The sequence below is a fragment of the Budorcas taxicolor genome, chromosome 2 (genome assembly GCF_023091745.1).
Source record: "Budorcas taxicolor isolate Tak-1 chromosome 2, Takin1.1, whole genome shotgun sequence".
Classification (NCBI taxonomy): domain Eukaryota; kingdom Metazoa; phylum Chordata; class Mammalia; order Artiodactyla; family Bovidae; genus Budorcas; species Budorcas taxicolor.
Window position 1 is genome coordinate 24,081,545 of NC_068911.1, and position 20,649 is coordinate 24,102,193.

The 20,649-nt window shown below is 38.3% G+C and overlaps 1 protein-coding gene across 1 annotated transcript in view; it reads left to right on the plus strand.

The window, feature by feature from the left end:
• The window catches only part of DNAH3 (dynein axonemal heavy chain 3), a 229,731-nt gene that overhangs the window by 136,269 nt on the left and 72,813 nt on the right, over nucleotides 1-20,649 (plus strand). Inside the window, exon 41 of the mRNA XM_052659374.1 lies at nucleotides 3,245-3,490. Coding sequence (XP_052515334.1) covers nucleotides 3,245-3,490 — 246 coding nt within the window. The remainder of the gene's footprint in view (nucleotides 1-3,244; nucleotides 3,491-20,649) is intronic.

The following is a 20,649-nucleotide window of genomic DNA, read 5'->3' on the forward strand; positions in this document are numbered from 1 at the left end:
TAATTACTTTACAATATTGTATTGGTTTTGCCATACATCAACATGAATCTGCCACAGGTATACACATGTTCCCCATCCTGAATGCCCCTCCCTCCTGCCTCCCCATACCCTCCCTCTGGGTCATCTCAGTGCACCAGCCCCAAGCATCCAGTATCATGCATCAAACCTGGACTGGTGATTCATTTCATATATGATATTATACATGTTTCAGTGCCATTCTCCCAAATCATCCCATCCTTTCCCTCTACCACAGAGTCCAAAAGACTGTTCTATACATCTGTGTCTCTTTTGCTATCTTGCATACAGGGTTATTGTTACCATCTTTCTAAATTCCATATATATGCATTAGTATACTGTATTGGTGTTTTTCTTTCTGGCTTACTTCACTCTGTATAATAGGCTCCAGTTTCATCCACCTCATTAGAACTGATTCAAATGTATTCTTTTTAATGGCTGAGTAATATTCCATTGTGTATATGTACCACAGCTTGCTTATCCATTTATCTGCTGATGGACATCTAGGTTGCTTCCATGTCTTGGCTATTATAAACAGTGCTGTGATGAATGTTGGGGTACACGTGTCTCTCTCAGTTCTGGTTTCCTCAGTGTGTATGCCCAGCAGTGGGATTTCTGGATCATAAGGCAGTTCTATTTCCAGTTTTTTAAGAAATCTCCACACTGTTCTCCATAGTGGCTGTACTAGTCTGCATTCCCACCAACAGTGTAAGAGGGTTCCCTTTTCTCCATGCCCTCTCCAGCATTTATTGCTTGTAGACTTTTGGATAGCAGCCATTCTGACTGGCATGAAATGGTACCTCATTGTGGTTTTGATTTGCATTTCTCTGAAAATGAGTGATGTTGAGCATCTTTTCATGTTTGTTTGCCATCTGTATGCAATCCCTATCAAGCTACCAATGGTAGTTTTCACAGAGCTAGAACAAATAATTTTACAATTTGGATGGAAATACAAAAAACCTCGAATTACCAAAGCAATCTTGAGAAAGAAGAATGGAACTGGAGGAAACAACCTGCCTGACATCAGGCTCTACTACAAAGCCACAGTCATCCAGACAGTATGGTACTGGCACAAAGACAGAAATATAGATCAATGGAACAAAATAGAAAGACCAGAGATAAATCCATGCACCTATGGACACCTTATCTTTGACAAAGGAGGCAAGAATATACAATGGATTAAAGACAATCTCTTTAACAAGTGGTGCTGGGAAAACTGGTCAACCACTTGTAAAAGAATGAAACTAGAACACTTTCTAACACCATACACAAAAATAAACTCAAAATGGATTAAAGATCTAAACCTAAGAGCAGAAACTATAAAACTCCTAGAGGAGAACATAGGCAAAACACTCTCCAACATACATCACAGCAGGATCCTCTATGATCCACCTCCCAGAATATTGGAAACAAAAGCAAAAATAAACAAATGGAACCTAATTAAACTGAAAAGCTTCTGCACAACAAAGGAAACTATAAGCAAGGTGAAAAGACAGCCTTCAGAATGGGAGAAAATAATAGCAAATGAAGCAACTGACAAACAAGTAAACTCAAAAATATACAAGCAACACCTACAGCTCAATTCCAGAAAAATAAATGACCCAATCAAAAAATGGGCCAAAGAACTAAATAGACATTTCTCCAAAGAAGACATACAGATGGCTAACAAACACAGATGGATTCTTTACCACTGAGTCACTGGGGAAGCCCTAAACCTTTAAAATTTATAGAAGAAAGTCTAAGGTAGAGAGCTATTTGGAAATTATTTCTTGGATATGACACCAAAGGCACAGCAACAAAAGAGAAAAAAGACAAATAGAGTCCATGAAAATTGAAAACTACTGTTTTCAAAAAATTCTATCAACAAGAGTAAAAAGACAACTCACAAGTGGCAGAAAATCTTTATAAATCATATAAATGATAAAGGATGAACATGAAAAGACTCTGTTAACAGACTAAAAAGATGACTCACAAATGGGGGAAAATCTTTACCAATCATATATATAATAAGAGATGAATATCCAGAATATATAGAGAATTCCTAAAATTTAACCACACAAAAACAAACTGACTAAATAATAGTCAAAGGTCTTAAATAGACATTTCTCCAAAGATGCACAAATGGTTTATAAGCACATGGAAAGATGCTCAACATCACTAATTATTAGGAAAATGCAAATCAAAACCACAGTGAGATACCATCTCATACCTATTAGGTTGGATACTATCCAAACAACAACAGTACTAACAATATTAACAATCAAAAAGAACAAGTGTTGACGAGGATGTCAAGAAACTGGAACCCTTGTGCACCATTGATGAAATGTTAAATGGTACAGTTGCTATGGAAAATAGTTTCTCAGTTCCTCAAAATTAAAAGTAGTATTACCATATGACTTAGCACTTCCACTCTGGGTATATATGTAAAGAAATTGAAAATAGGGACATAGACAGATATTTTATTCACAGCAATATTATTTTTGAACATAGAACCTGTGTTCATAGCAGCATTATTCATAGTAACCAAAGATGAAAGCAACCCAAGTGTCCACCAATCAATGAATGGATAAATAAAATGTAATACATGCATACAGTGAAATATTATTCACCTTAAAAATGAAGGAAATTATGGAGAGTTCCCTGGTGGTCTAGTGGTTAGGATTCAGTGCTTTCACTGCCCTGCCAGGGTTCAATTCCTGGACAAAAAAATGAGGTCCTTCAAGCCACATGGCACAGTCAAAATAAACATTCTGATAACATGCTGCAAAACAAATGGAGCTTGAGAACACTGTACTCAGAGAAATAAGCTAGTCAGAAAATGACAATATTATTTCACCTCTAAGACATATCCAGATTAGTGAAATTTATAAAGATAGAAAGTAGAATGCTATTTGTCATGTTGTGGGGAAGAAGGTAATGAATTTATGTTTAATGGGTATAGAGTTTCAGTTTTGCAGTATGAAAATAGTCCCAGATGTGAATAGTGGTGATGGTTGCACAAAAACATGGATGAATTTAATACCACTGAACTTTAAAATGGTTAAGATTGTAATCTGTATGTTATGCATATCTTACTATAATAAAAAATTTTATTTTAATATATGTAGAAAAAGGATCGGGCCACTCATTAAATATCAGTCCCCTCCCCAGGCCCTTCAAGGATAGAAATACCCAATTCATATCTATTGCACTCTGCACTTTTTTCTGAGATTCTTATTCTTGCTTTTAGATGAAATCAGGGCAATAGAAGAGGAGGAAAGTGAATTATTTGAAGGCCTGACAAGCCAACAGATCTTCCTCTGGCTACAAGGTCTGTTCCTTTTTGCCTTGGTATGGACGGTGGCCGGCACCATCAACGCAGACAGCAGAAAGAAATTTGATCTGTTTTTCCGCAACCTGATCATGGGTATGGATAATAACCACCCAAGACCCAAAAGCGTCAAACTCACCAAAAACAACATCTTTCCAGAAAGAGGTAACTTGGTACCTGTTTGTTTTGTCTCCCTATAGTGGTTTGGAGCATATGTTCCAAACCCAGTCAAAATGTGTGATCCATGTAAGGCCTTTACAAAAGCCAGGAAAGATTTTATAGGTTGCCTAAGGAGGCATACTTCTTCATAGCTGGCCCATGTATGTAGAGATGGGTGACCCTAAAGTCAGGTCTTATGAGTTAATTTAACTACTAATTGTTAAATTAGAAAAAGTCAATATGAATTTTTAAAATTATCTGTAATCCCAGCAGTATAATAGGCCCCAGGGAACAACATGAGAAATACAACCACGTCTGTTTTTTTTACTCCCTTCTAGTCCTATTCTCTGTATTTACACGTGTCATATCATGGTGATTATGGCTTTAACATTTTTCATTATAATCTAATATTTTTCATTATAACCTTTTTCATTATAATCTAATATTGAAATGTTTATGGTTCTGCTACATACATTATCTTCAAAATGATCACTTTGATCAACATATTAATGTTCTATGTGTTCAGTTCAGTTCAGTTGTCACTCAGTCGTGTCCGAATCTTTGTGACTCCATGAACCGCAGCATGCTAGGCCTCTCTGTCATCACCAACTCCCAGAGTTTACCCAAACTCATGTCCATTGAGTCGGTGATACCATCCAACCATCTCATCCTCTGTTGTCCCCTTCTCCTCCCGCCCTCAATCTTTCCCAGCATCAGGGTCTTTTCATATGAGTCAGCTCTGTGTATCAGGTGGCCAGAGTATTGGAGTTTCAGCTTCAACATCAGTCCTTCCAATGAACACCCAGGACTGATCTCCTTTAGGATGGACTGGTTGGATCTCCTTGCAGTCCAAGGGACTCTCAAGAGTCTTCTCCAACACCACAGTTCAAAAGCATCAATTCTTTGGTGCTCAGCTTTCTTTATAGCCCAACTCTCACATCCATACATGACCGCTAGGGAAGCCATAGCCTTGACTAGACAGACCTTTGTTGACAAAGTAATGTCTCTGCTTTTTATTTATTTATTTATTTTAAATTTTTATTTTTACTTTATTTTACTTTACAATACTGTATTGGTTTTGCCATACATTGACATGAATCCACCACGGGTGTACAAGCGTTCTTAAACATGAACCCCCCTCCCACCTCCCTCCCCATAACATCTCTCTGGGTCATCCCCATGCACAGCCCCAAATATAAATTTGTTTATTTTAATTGGAGGCTAATTACAATAGTGTATTGGTTTTGCCATATATCAACATGAATCTGCCATGGGTGTACATGTGTTCCCCATCCTGAACGCCCCTCCCACCTCCCTCTCCATACCATCCCTCTGGGTCATCCCAGTGCACCAGCCCCAAGCATCCTGTATCCTGCATCTAACCTGGACTGGTGATTCGTTTCATATATGATATTATACATGTTTCAATGCCATTCTCCCAAATCATCCCACCCTCACCCTCTCCCACAGAGTCCAAAAAACTGTTCTATACATCTGTGTCTCTTTTGCTGTCTTGCATACAGGGTTATCGTTACCATCTTTCTAAATTCCATATATATGCATTACTATACTATATTGGTGTTTTTCTTTCTGGCTTACTTCACTCTGTATAATAGGCTCCAGTTTCATCCACCTCATTAGAACTGATTCAAATGTATTCTTTTTAATGACTGAGTAACATTCCATTGTGTATATGTACCACAGTTTTCTTATCTATTCATCTGCTGATGGACGTCTACGTTGCTTCTATGTCCTGGCTATTATAAACAGTGCTACGATGAACATTGGGGTACACATGTCTCTTTCAATTCTGGTTTCCTCAGGGTGTTTGCTCAGTAGTGGGATTGCTGGGTCATAAGGCAGTTCTATTTCCAGTTTTTTAAGGATTCTCCACACTGTTCTCCATAGTGGCTGTACTAGTTTGCATTCCCACCAACAGTGTGAGAGGGTTCCCTTTTCTCCACACCTTCTCCAGCTTTTATTGCTTGTAGACTTTTGGATAGCAGCCATTCTGACTGGCATGAAATGGTACCTCATTTTGGTTTTAATTAGCATTTCTCTGATAATCTCTGCTTTTTAATATGCTTTCTAGGTTGGTCATAACTTTCCTTCCAAGGAGTAAGCGTCTTTTAATTTCACGGCCGCAATCACCATCTGCAGTGATTTTGGAGCCCCCCAAAATAAAGTCAGCTGCCGTTTCCACTGTTTCCCCATCTATTTGCCTTACATCAAGGCTCTATATTGTCATCCTGCTTATTTAACTTATATGCAGAGTACATCATGAGAAACACTGGGCTGGATGAAGCACAGGCTGGAATCAAGATGGCCAGGAGAAATATCAATAACCTCAGATATGCAGATGATACCACCCTTATGGCAGAAAGTGAAGAAGAACTAAAGAGTCTCTTGATGAAATTGAAAGAGGAGATGAAAAAGTTGGCTTAAAGATCAAAATTCAGAAAACTAAGATCATGGCATCTGGTCCCATCACTTCATGGCAAATAGATGGGGAAACAGTGGAAACAGTGGCTGACTTTATTTTTTTGATGAATCATGCTACAGTCTTATAAATTTTATTTATCTTTTCCTAGAACCAGCTTTTAGTTTCACTGATCTTTTCTATTGTTTTTTAGTCTCGATTTTATTTATTTCTCCTCTGATCTTTATTATTTTTTTCTTTCTACTAACTTTGGGTGTTATTTGTTCTTTTTTCTGTTTCATATAGGTGTGATATTAGGTTGCTTATTTGAAACTTTTCTTGTTTGCTGAGGTAGTAAGCTTATAATGCTATAAATTTTCCTCTTAGAACTGTTTTGCTGTTTCCCTTAGGCTTTGGATTGTTGTGTTTTCACTTTCATTTGATTCTCGGTATTTTTGTTTGTTCTCTTTGATTTATTCAGTGACCGATTGCTTGTTTAGCCTCCACTTATTTGTGTCTTTTGCAGTATTTTTTCCTTATGGTTGACTTCTAGTCTCATAGCTCGTTGTTGAAAAAGATACTTGATTTGATTTCAGTTTTCTTAAATTTACTGAGGCTCTTTTGTGGCCTAGCATGTGATCTGTCCTGGAGAATGTTCCATGTGCATTTGAAATAATGTATATCGTGCTACTTTTGGCCAGAATGCTCTGTGAATGTCAATTAAGCCTGTGTGATCAAAAGTGTCATTAAAGACAAGCATTTCCTAATGTATTTTCTGTCTGGATAATCTGCCCTATGATATAAGTGGGGTGTTAAAATTCCCTATTATTATTGTGTTACTAGTTACTCCTTTTATGTCTGATGTATTTTTCCTTATATATATAGATGCTCCTATGTTTGGTGCATAGATATTTACAGCTATCTTCTTGGATTGATCCCTTGATCATTATGTAGGGTCTTTCTTTGTCTCTTGTAACCATCTTTATTTTAAAGTCTGTTTCATCTGATACAAGTGTTACTACTTTAGCTGTCTTTTTATATACATGGAATACACTTTTGAATTCACTCACTTTCAGTCTGTGTGTGTCTCTAGGTCTGCAGTCAATCTCTTGTACCCTCAGCCATTCTGTCTTTTGGTTGGAGCATTTAATCCATTTACATTTAAGGTAATTATTGAGATGTATATTCTCGTCATTTTGTTCATTGTTTTGGAGTTGTTTCTGTGATCCTTTTTTTCTTTCTTTTTTTGTTCTCTTAAGATTTGATGACTATCTTTAGTGTTACAGTTGAATTCCTTTTACTTTTTGTGTGTGTGTATATATTATAGATGTTTGGTATATGCAACTATGAAGTTATATGGCAGTCTGTGTGTTTGTGTGTGAGTGTGTGTGTATAAGTTGCTGAGCTCTTCATTTCAAGCACATTTTAAAAATACTGCATTTGTACTCTCCTCCCCTCACTATTACTATTTTGTTACCATATTTTACATGTAATTGTATTCTGTGTCTCTTAAATGCTTATTGTGGATATAGATTTTACTACTTCTTTTCTTTAAATTTATTTTTAATTGAAGGTTAATTGCTTTAGTATTGCATTGATTTCTACCAAGCATCAAAATGAATCAGCCATAAGTTTACCCATGTGCCCTCCCACTTGAACATCCCTCCCACTTCTGTCCCCATCCCACCCTTCTAGGTTGTTAATGAGCCCTTGTTTGAGTTCCCTGAGTCATATATAGCAAAATCCCATTGGCTATCTAGAATGTGGTCCACTGGAGAAGGGAATGGCAAACCACTTCAGTATTCTTGCCTTGAGAACCCCATGAACAGTATGAAAAGGCAAAATGATAGGATACTGAAAGAGGAACTCCCCAGGTTGGTAGGTGTCCAATAAGCTACTGGAGATCAGTGGAGAAACAACTCCAGAAAGAATGAAGGGATGGAGCCAAAGCAAAAAAAGTACCCAGTTGTGGATGGGACTGGTGATAGAAGCAAGGTCCGAGGCTGTAAAGAGCCATATTGCATAAGAACCTGGAATGTCAAATCCATGAATCAAGGCAAATTGGAAGTGATCAAACAGGAAATGGCAAGAGTGAACGTCGACATTCTAGGAATCAGCGAACTAAAATGGACTGGAATTGGGTGAATTTAACTCAGATGACCATTATATCTACTACTGCAGGCAGGGATCCCTTAGAAGAAATGGAGTAGCCATCATGGTCAACAAAAGAGTCCAAAATGCAGTATTTGGATGCAATCTCAAAAACAACAGAATGATCTCTGTTTGTTTCCAAGGCAAACCATTCAGTATTACAGCAATCCAAGTCTATGCCCCAACCAGTAATGCTAAAGAAACTGAAGTTGAACAGTTCTATGAAGACCTACAAGACCTTTTAGAACTAACACCCAAAAAAGATATCCTTTACATTATAGGGGACTGGAATGCAAAAGTAGGAAGTCAAGAAACACCTGGAGTAACAGGCAAATTTGGCCTTGGAGTACAGAATGAAGCAGGGCAAAGACTAATAGAGTTTTGTCAAGAGAACACACTGGTCATAGCAAACACACTCTTCCAAAAACACAAAAGAAGACTGTACACATGGACATCACCAGATGGTCAACACCAAAATCAGATTGATTATATTCTTTGCAGCCAAAGATGGAGAAGCTCTATACAGTCAGCAAAAACAAGACTGGGAGCTGACTGTGGCTCAGATCATGAACTCCTTATTGCCAAATTCAGACTTAAATTGAAGAAAGTAGGGAAAACCGCTAGACCATGTAGGTATGACCTAAATCAAATCCTCTATGATTATACAGTGGAAGTGAGAAACAGATTTAAGGGCCAAGATCTGATAGATAGAGTGCCTGATGAAATATGGACAGAGGTTCGTGACATTGTAAGGGAGACAGGGATCAAGACCATCCCCATGGAAAAGAAATGCAAAAAAGCAAAATGGCTGTCTGAGGAGGCCTTACAAATAGCTGTGAAAAGAAGAGAAGCGAAAAGCAAAGGAGAAAAGGAAAGACATGAGCATCTGAATGCAGAGTTCCAAAGAAGAGCAAGAAGAGAGAAGAAAGCCTTCCTCAGCGATCAATGCAAATAGGAAAAACAACAGACTGGGAAAGACTAGAGATCTCTTCAAGAAAATTAGAGATACCAAGGGAACATTTCATGCCAAGATGGGCTTGATAAAGGACAGAAATGGTATGGACCTAACAGGAGCAGAAGATATTAAGAAGAGGTGGCAAGAATACATGGAAGAACTGTACAAAAAAGATCTTCATGACCAAGATAATCATGATGGTATGATCACTCATCTAGAGCCAGACATCCTGGAATGTGAAGTCAAGTGGGCCTTAGAAAGCATCACTATGAACAAAGATAGTGGAGATGATGGAATTCCAGTTGAGCTATTTCAAATCCTAAAAGATGATGCTGTGAAAGTGCTGCACTCAATATGCCAGCAAATTTGGAAAACTCAGCAGTGGCCACAGGACTGGAAAAGGTCAGTTTTCATTCCAATCCCAAAGAAAGGCAATGCCAAAGAATGCTCAAACTACCACACAATTGTACTCATCTCACACGCTAGTAAAGTAATGCTCAAAATTCTCCAAGCCAGCCTTCAGCAATATGTGAACCGTGAACTCCCTGATGTTCCAGCTCGTTTTAGAAAAGGCAGAGGAACCAGAGACCAAATTGCCAACATCCGCTGGATCATGGAAAAAGCAAGAGAGTTCCAGAAAAATATCTATTTCTGCTTTGTTGGCTACGCCAAAGCCTTTGACTGTGTGAATCACAATAAACTGTGAAAAATTCTGAGAGAGATGGGAATACCAGACCACCTGACCTGCCTCTTGAGAAACCTATATGCAGGTCAGGAAGCAACAGTTAGAACTGGACATGGAACAACAGACTGGTTCCAAATAGGAAAAGGAGTATGTCAAGGCTGTATATTGTCACCCTGCTTATTTAACTTATACGCAGAATACATCATGAGAAATGCTGTACTGGAAGAAGCACAAGCTGGAATCAAGATTGCTGGGAGAAATATCAATAACCACAGATATGCAGATGACACCACCCTTATGGCAGAAAGTGACTGCTGCTACTGCTAAGTCACTTCAGTCGTGTCCAACTCTGTGCGACCCCCTAGATGGCAGCCCACCAGGCTCCCCCATTCCTGGGATTCTCCAAGCAAGAACACCGGAGTGGGTTGCCATTTCCTTCTCCAATGTATGAAAGTGAAAAGTGAAAGTGAAGTCGCTCAGTCATGTCCGACTCTTGGTGACCCCATGGACTGCAGCCTACCAAGCTCCTCCATCCGAGGGATTTTCCAGGCAAGAGTACTGGAGTGGGGTGCCATTGCCTTCTCCAGGCAGAAAGGGAAGAGGAACTGAAAAGCCTCTTGATGAAAGTGAAAGTGGAGAGTGAAAAAGTTGGCTTAAAGCGCAACATTCAGAAAAACGGAGATCATGGCATCCAGTCCCATCACTTCAAGGGAAATAGATGGGGAAACAGTGGAAACAGTGTCAGATTTAATATTTTTGGGCTCCAAAATCACTGCAGATGGTGATTGCAGCCATGAAATTAAAAGATGCTTACTCCTTGGAAGGAAAGTTATGACCAACCTAGATAGTTTATTCAAAAGCAGAGACATTACTTTGCCAACTAAGGTCTATCTAGTCAAGGCTATGGTTTTTCCTGTGGTCATGTATGGATGTGAGAGTTGGACTGTGAAGAAGGCTGAGCGCCAAAGAATTGATGCTTTTGAAGTGTGGTGTTGGAGAAGACTCTTGAGAGTCCCTTGGACTGCAAGGAGATCCAACCAGTCCATTCTGAAAGAGATCAGCCCTGGGATTTCTTTGGAAGGAATGATGCTAAAGCTGAAGCTCCAGTACTTTGGCCACCTCATGCGAAGAGTTGACTCATTGGAAAAGACTCTGATGCTGAGAGGGATTGGGGGCAGGAGGAGAAGGGACGACAGAGGATGAGATGGCTGGATGGCATCACTGACTCAATGGACATGAGTCTGAGTAAACTCCAGGAAATGGTGATGGACAGGGAGGCCTGGCGTGCTGTGATTCATTGGGTTGCAAAGAGTCAGACACGACTGAGCGACTGAACTGAACTGAACTGAACTGAATGAGACTGGATGCCATGATCTTAGTTTTTTTAATACTGAGTTTTAAGCTGGCTCTTTCACTATCCTTCTCTTTAGTTCTTCTTCACTTTCAGCCATTCAATTGGTATCATCCGCATGTCTAAGGTTGTTGATGTTTCTCCCAGCTATCTTGACTCCAGCTTGTAACTCATCCAGGCCAGCATTTCTCATGATGTGCTCAGTGTTTAGGTTAAACAAGCAGGTTGGCAGCAGACAGCCCTGTCATACTCCTTTCTCAATCTTGAACCAATCAGTTGTTACATACTGGGTTCTAACTGTTGCTTCTTGACCTGCATACAGGTTTCTCAGGAGACAGTTGAAATGGTCTGGTATTCCTATCTCTTTAAGAGCTTTTCACAGCTCTTAAACAGATGGGACACATCCACAACAGAGCATCGTTTACACTTAGGCCCAGCCACTTCATTCTTTCTGGTGCTATTAGTTCTCCTCCACCCTTCCCCAGTAGCATATTGGACACCTTCAGACCCAGGGGACTCATCTTTCGGTGTCATATCTTTTTGTCCTTTTATACAGTTCATGAGGTTCTCACAGCAAGTATGGTGGGGTGATTTGCCATTCCCTCCTCCAGTGGATCACATTTTGTCAGAACTCTCCACTATGACCCATCTGTCTTGGGTGGCCTTACATGGCATGGCTCATAGCTTCACTGAGTTGTGCAAGCCCCTTCACCATGACAAGGCAGTGATCCGTGGAGGGGAAAATACAGTATATCCATACAATTAAATATTATTCAACAATAAAAGAGAAAGGAAGTAATAATGCATACTACAACATGCATGAATCTTAAAAACATTCTGGTGAATAAAAGAAGCCAATCACATAAGAGTATCTATTGGATGATTTCATTAATATGAAAAGTCCAAAAGAGCAAGTCCATAGAAACAAAAAGTGTATTAGTGGTTGCCTTGGGGGCAAGCAGGCTGGTGAGAGATGGGAAGAGGATTTGAAAAGTGACAGCTAAGAGGTATGAGGTTTCTTTTTGGTGTAATGAAGTGTTCTAAAATAGATTATGGTAATAACCATACAACTCTGTGAATATTAATATATTCATACATACATGTATCTTTAGTAAACCATTGAATTATACAATTTAAATGGGTGAATTATAGCATATGTTAATTATATCTTAATCTATCATTTTAAAGTTTGTAAATGAAGTGTTAAAACCACGGTATCCGAGAAAAAGAGGAATTGAAAAACCAAAGAAACAACTAGAGAACTAAACAGTATTAGTAATGATCTGATAAATTAGGACCAGCAAGAGATAAAACATATAAATCTAGACATCTAACAAATGGCTTAGAGGAAAGGTTTGAGACAACTACACTTGCTATTGAAAACAGTCTAAGAATATGATTGATATGGAGACCTTACAGTGCTAATTCCTTGAGTAGGTACCCCAATAAATAATGTAGACAATATATACCAAGAAACAAATGTAGAAATTTTTCCTAAAATGAAGAAGTATTTCTGTAAGTTTTAAGAGTATTCTGTGTTCTAAGGAAAACTGATACAGAATAATTGATTTTAAAAATCTGATTAAATTATTGGACTTCCAGGATAAAAGAGATTCCATCAGGCATCCAGATAGAAAAGAAAAATCATTGAAAGTGGAAATATCTGATGGGCCTCAAACTTCTACACAGCAAGCTAGACTGAAAGAAACACTGAAACAATGGTCTGCAAAACTCTAAGGGAAAGAAAATGTGACATTAGAATACTACTCTCAGGCAAGTCACTTTTCAAATACAAAGTGGCAGACATTATCAAACATGCAAGATCTGAGAGAACTGAGCCTTCTTAAGTCCCTTCTTGGAAATAAAAAATTAAATCAGCCAACTAATCAATCAAGATAAAGAACTGAAGTAGTCTTGTGTTAAAAGACCCAAGTTTGACTGTTGAACCTATTCAAATAGAGATCTAAGACCTTAAGGTATGGAAGAATTATAGTTGCCAAACAAAAGGTCAGTGTTATAATCCCTGAAAAAGTAAAAGACACTTGCTCCTTGGAAGGAAAGCTATGACAACCTACCCAGTGTATTAAAAAGCAGAAACATCACTTTGCCAACAAAGGTCCATATTGTCAAAGTTGTGGTTTTTCCAGTAGTCATGTACAGATGTGAGTTGGACCATAAAGAAGGTTGAATGCCAAGAATTGATGCTTTTGAATTGTGGTGCTTGAGAAGACTTTTGAGAGTCCCTTGGACTGCAAGATCAAACCAGTCAATCCTAAAGGAAATCAACCTTGAATAATTCATTGGAAGGACTTATGCTGAAAGTATTGAAGCTGAAGCTCCAATACTTTGGCCACCTGATGTGAACAGCTGGTTCATTAGAAAAAGATCTTGATGCTGGGGAAGATTGAAGGCAAAAGGAGAAGGGAGTTGCAGAGGATGAGATGGTTAGATAGAATCACTGACTCAATAAACATGAGTCTGAGCAAACTCTGGGAGACAGTAATGGACAGAGGAGCCTGGCGTGTTGCATTCCATGGGGTCATGACTTAGTGACTGAGCAACAACAGTATCATCAAGAACAACAAAGAGAACCAAAGGAGAGGAAATGGAAGAATGAGAGTTTATCATATCATAGTTCATAAAGGAATCAATAAAATTGATCTAACATGGAGTCACATGTATTTTCAAATGAAATGTGATATCAGGATTTACTTCAAAATATTCCAGTCTAAGAAAGAAGGAAGAAAGAAAAGGGAGGAAGTGAGAAGGGAAGGAAAATGAATATGATGGTTGTTGATGTTGTAGAAATGCACAAAACAGTTGCAAAATGTTGAAGATTATGGAAGCTAGATAATGGGTACATGGCAGTTTATTATACTATCCTCCTTTTTTTGTTGTCAGCTACATACTGGCACTTACCAGCTACCTCTACAAGGATTAAATCACATGCTGCTGTTTCTGCTGATTTTAAACACCCCCGAAAGGAATTCAGGGTGGAGAACAGAAATGAGGTACTCTGTGCTCTGGGAAAAACTAGCAGAATGGGTCTTCAGACAGATATTTTCGGGAGCCAACTTTATGAGCCCAATTCTTGTATTTCCTCATATCTAGAAAAACACTAAAATCCTTCATAGTGATGACTGCTCCTCGTGACTAGCAGAGATACATTCTGTAAAATATAAAGTGCTTGATTGCATGTACTCCCCCTTCACCAAAATCACATATATACTAACCTTACCCCCAACCTCTTTGGAGCAATTTCTAAGGGCTATATGACATGCTGTTTCCTGGTCTATAGTCCTCATTTTGCCCCAAATAAAATTTAACTTGCAATTCTCATATTGTGTATTTTTTCAAGTCAGCATTGTGTATTTTAAATTTTTTTCACAATGAAAAGTTAAAATATAATAGCAAAGTTGGATTAAATTACTTTTTAAATTATAATGACTTCAAGCCCTAATGGCTGAAAATTTTTGTTGTTGTTGTTAAGAAGCATCTCCTGCTAAGGGGGTAGATATTAAAAGTTTTCATCACAAGAAAAAAATTTTTTTTAGATTGGAGTGTTTCAGCCCTCTAACTGAAGACTCTCTCTCTCTCTCTCTCCCTCTCTCTCTCTCTCTCTCTCTCTCCCTCTCTCTCTCTCTCTCTCTCTCACACACACACACACACACACACACAAACAGAGCCTACAACCACCAGTGCTGTCCTCTTTGGGTCAATTATAGATGAGTCCTGTGCCTGAAGAAGCAAGTCACTTGTGCCTGCTGCTGGGCTGGCTAGGCAATGAAACTTGCAAGCCTCTCATGCCCAGTACTCCTGTGAATCACACAGCCCAACACTTGTCTCACTGAATCCTGGGTATGGATTCCTCTTCATGTCCTCTTCAGGTTTTTCTCACATTAAAAAAATATACATATATATATATGTGTGTGTATATATATATATTATAATATAAATAATATATATATAATATATTTATATTTTATATATATATATATATATATAATTCAGCAGGCTTTGCAACCAGTATCTCATATACTCCTCATAGCATTCTCTAGAAGAGGAAATTGCAGCTCAGAAAAGGTGTCACTCATCCAGGGCCCCACAGTGAGTCAGTGAGGAATGGTTGGATGAGAAGCCAGGTCCTTCCCTGACACTCTTCTTATTCCCACTTCTCATCTTGAAGTGCAACAAAGAAAAAGACTTCCAAACATTACAGAGGCAGAGCTTCATTGGGGAAAAGGACCATAGGAACTTTGTGTTATTTTTGTGAGGGAAGTAGGGAGTGATTTTGGATGAGTATTGTGATTGTATTTGGAAGAATGGGTGGAATGAGAAAGTGATTCAGAATCACCACTGTGTATTGACCAGAGGCCAGAGACCAGGGGCCTCGATGCTGCCCCCCTGTCCTCCCACACCAAGAGGATCTGGAGGGCAGCAGTTCAGTTGTTCTTACCTTACACAATAGATACTGAGGGCCTACAGTGTGCTTGCTTCATGTCTGCTCAGGCATTCGTTCAATAAGCACCTACTTTGTACTTTTTACTAAGCACCTACTATGTACTTCCCTGGTAGCTCAGATGGTAAAAAATTTGCCTGCAATGCAGGAGACCTGGATTCAATACCTGGGTTGGGAAGATCCCCTGGATAAGGAATTGATTACCCACTCCAGTATTCTTGCCTAGAGAATTCCATGGACAGAAGAGCCTGGTGGGCTATAGTTGATGGAGTCGAAAGAGCTGGACATGACTGAGCGACTAACAGATAGTTCTAGGTACTGTGCTAGTTGTTGGGGATACAACAGTGAACAAAAAAGATATAATCCCCTTGCTCTCACAGAGCTCACATTCTAGTTGAGGAACACAGGCAATAAATAAGTAGGCTCATAGAATAAGATAATTGGAGATATACCAAGTGCAAGGATGGAAAAACACTGGCATGTTGATGAAGACCCTCAGGGGCTCTACCTGAAGTGTCCAGGGAAGACCTCCCAGAGGAGGTGACATCTGAGCTGAGATCTGAAAGGTAAGGAACAAGCCAGGTAGAGAGCAGGGGAAGAGCTGCCAGGCATAAAGAAAAGCTGATGCAAAGCCCTGAGGTGAGAGTGCATGTGGTATGTTTGAAGATCAGAAAGAAGATGCTGCAGTAAAGTGGGTGAGTAGCCTGCTTCACATAATGTATATTAAGGGGACATTGGAAAGTCAGCAGGAACAACATACAGAGCAGGTTATCTCCAGCCCACACTGAGGGAGCCCCTGAAAATGCCCAGAGATTCCATGACTTACCCAACATCACAAGATCAGCAAGGGGCACATGTTGCCCCATAATTTACAGTTTACTACTGCTACCTGGTGCTGGACCATAGGCCTCCAAACCTGGGGAGCCTGGGGTTTGAGTCTTGGGAGGCCCCAGAGACTCAACAGCTCCTTCAGTGTTGCCCAGTGGAAGGCACTGCTCTTCCTCCATGGCTTCTGGGATCAGGTTCACACAAATGTCCCCAGATGGGGGAGTCCCTGCTAGACTCCACAGACACTCAGGTCGGTACAGCACAAAGGCATCTCCAGGTCTGCGACCCCAGCTTGACCTTGAGCTGCTCCACCTCTGCAAATCAAAGTTCAATCATCCTGACTTCTCACAAACTACCCTGTAGCCCTGTAATGCTCCGGCTCTGCTACAACTAGCTTCTGCTCCCTCCTTTCTGCTGTCTCCTTAATTACCAGTCCCTCCAGTCCACCCCTCCAGCTTGGTCCCCAGGGCCCACCTGTTCCACGTTTTTCTCTCGTCAGCACCTTCTCTCCCTCCTTCCCTTTTCCTCCTGCCATACAAACCTAGCAAAACCCCAACCTTGGATCAATACACCACCTCTCTGTTTTTTCCCACTTATACTCCAGAGCTGTTGAACAGTACAGGAGAAAGTCATATAAGTAGAAGGCTTAACATGACTTTCATGGCCTCCAACCTCAACTTGGGGAATCAGAAAGACCACAGACTTTGGACTCAAATAGATTTGTTTTGGAACATAGATGCAAAACTCATCAACAAAATACTAGCAAATTGAATCCAACAATACCTTAAAATGCTTATATGCCACAATCAAGTAGGATTTAACAATTTCCACAAACCAATGTGAAACACCACATTAAACTGAAGAATAAAAAGCATATGATCGTCTCAATAGATGCAGAAAAAAATGCTTCTGATAAAAATCAACATTCATTTATGATTAAAAACTCTTCAGAAAGTGGACATACAGGGGACATGCTTCACATAATAAAACAATATGAGACAGACCCATACTAACATCACATTCAATGATGAAATGCTGAAAACATTTCCTCTAAGATCAGAAACAAGACAAAGATCCATTCTCTTGCCACTTTTATTCAACATCGTTTTTGAAGCTCCAGTCACAGTAATCAGAAAAGAAAAATAAATAAAAGGAATCCAGATTGGAAAAGAAGAAGTTAAAAAAAAAAAAATCCTAAAGTTACCAGAAAACTACTAGAGCTCATCAAAAAATTTGGTAAAGTTGCAGGAGACAAAGTTAATAAACAGAACTCTGTTGCATTTCTATACACTAACAATGAAATATCTGAAAGAATTTAAAGAAACAATCTCATTTACCATTGCATGAAAAAGAATAAAATACCTGGGAATAAACTTACTTAAGAAGCCAGAATACTCATACTGTGAAAGCTATGAGACCAATGAAAAAAAGTGAAGACAACACAAACAGATGGAAAGGTATACCATGTTCTTGGATTGGGAAAATCAATATTGTTAAAACACTACCCAAGGCAATCTACAGATTTATGCAATCCCTATCAAACTATGAATGACTTTTTCACAGAACTAGAACAAGTAATCCTAAATTTTATATGGAACCATAAATAACCCAGAATTGCCAAAGCAATCCTGAGAACAAAGAACACAGAACATAGCTGGAGGCTTCATGCTCCCTGAGTTCAGACTATACCACAAAACTGCAGTAACCAAAACAGTATGGTACTGCACAAAAACAGACATATAGATCAATGGAACAGGATGGAGAGCCCCAAAATAAACCCATGCACTTATGGTCAATTAATCTACAACAAAAGGAGGCAAGACTATACTACGGACAAAAGACAGTCTCTTCAATAAATGGTGCTGGAGAAACTGGAGAACTACATGTAAAAGGATGAAACTGTAACATTCTCTAACATCATATACAAAAATAAACTCAAAATTTATTAAAGACCTAAATGTAAGAGTGGATACTATTAAACTCCTAGAGGAAAATACAGGCAGAACACTCTTTAACAGGAATCGCAGCAATACATTTTTAGACTGATCTCCTAGAATAATGGAAACAAAAGCAAAACTAAACAAAATGGGACCTAATTAAACTTAAAAGCTTTTGCACAGCTAAGGAAACCATAAACAAAACAAAAAGACAACCTACAGTTTGGGAGAAAGTATTTGCAAAACAAATGCAACTGATAAGGGATTAATTTCCAAAATATACAAACAGCTCATACAACTTAATATCAGGAAAAAAAAAAAATGGGCAGAAGACCTCATGACACATGTTTCCAAAGAAGACATACAGATGGTCAACAGGCACATAAAAAGATACTCAATATCACTAATTAAAGAAATTGAAAACTACAATGAGGTATCACTTCACACCAGTCAGAGTGACATTCTCAAAAAGTCTACAAATAACATGCTAGAGAGGGTGTGAAAGAAAAATTAACCTTCCTACACTTTTTATGTGAATTGGGGCAGCCACTACAGAGAACAGCATGGAGGTTTCTGAAAACCCTAAAAGTAGAGTTACCATATGACCCAGCAGCCCCACTCCTGGACATATTTCTGGAGAAATATAACTCAAAAACATACATGTACCCCAATAATTATGGCTGCACTATTTACAAAACAGCCAAGACATAGAAGCAACCTACTAATAAATGTTCGATAGATGAATAAAGATATATATCACATGTGTATATACACATACACACACACACACACACACATACATACATAAAATGGATATCTACTCAGAGAAAAGAATGAAATGCCATTTACTGCAACATGGGTGGACCTAGAGACTATCATATTAAGTGAATTCAGACAGAGAAAGACAAATATCATATGATATCACTTATATGTGGAATTTTAAAAAATGATACAGATGAACTTATTTGTAAAAAAAGACTCACAGACGTAGAAAACTAATTTATGGTTACCAAAGGGGTAATGGGTTAAGAGGGATAAATTGGGAGCTTGGGATTAACATATATACACTACTATAAATAAAAATAGATGAGAACAAGGACCTACTATATAGGACGGTTCAATATCTCATAAAAATATATGATGGAAAAGAATCTGAAAATTATACATTTATATGCTATATATATATAGCTATATATATAGCTCTATTTATATACATATATACATATATGTATATGGTTATATATATATATATATTTGTATATAACTGAATCATTTTGCTGTACACTTGAAACTAACACAGCTTTAGTCTGCAGCCATACCACCCTAAATGCACCCAATCTCCTCTGAAACTAACACAACTTTATGAATCAACTATGCTTGTTTTAAAAAAGTTTTCCTCACAAGGAAAAAAATTCTAACTATGTATGATGATGGATTTTATACGAATAGGATCAGTTATTTTTTATTTATTTATTTTTGGCCATGCGGGGTCTTTGTTGTGCCTGGGTATCTCATTGCCGTGTGCCAGCTTTCTCTAGTTGTGGCAAACAGGGGCTAGTCTTCATTGCAGTGCATAAGCTTCTCATTGTAGTGGCTTCTCTTGGTGCAGAGCACAGGTCCTGCAGCTCACGGGCTTCAGTAGTTGCGGCTCGTGGGCTCTAGAGCTCAGGCTCAGTAGTTGTGGTGCACAGGATTAGTTGCTCTGTCCTAGGTGGAATATTCCCAGACCAGGAATCAAACCAGTGTCCCTGCACTGGCAGGTGAATTCTTAACCTCTGGATCATCAGGGAAGTCCCTGGATCATTTAATATTACATGCATTATATATTAATATATACAATCTTTGTTATAGTCATTTTATAATGTGATCATTTCACTATGTGTAAAAATTGAATCATTACATTTTATACCTGAAACAAATATAGTCTTTGTCAATTGTACCTCAATTGAAAAAAAAGAAATCACTTTTAGAAACCAGTATCTCCTGTCTTGAATGATGATTATCTGAAGTTCAGGTCCCTCAGTTTCACTTTAGTCTCCTAGTTTAAATAAAATTAGATTTAATGTTTTTATTTTTCAATAATATGATATATTAAAAATATATTTTATTGTTAGATTATATTAATATAATTCATATATATTTGTGTATATATCTATGTGATATATAATATTAAATGATCCTATCCTAATAAAATTCTTTCTTTCATGTACCTATACTTCCACCTTCAATATGTTTGTATGCCTCAAGAGAGAAAGGATTGCTGTTGAAAGTAATCTCTGATTGTGAGATTTGGAGCCATGTGTTTTCTCCCTTTTTTGTTCTTTTCAGTACTTCCTGTTTATAACATATATTATATATATTATTTATATTATCATTATTT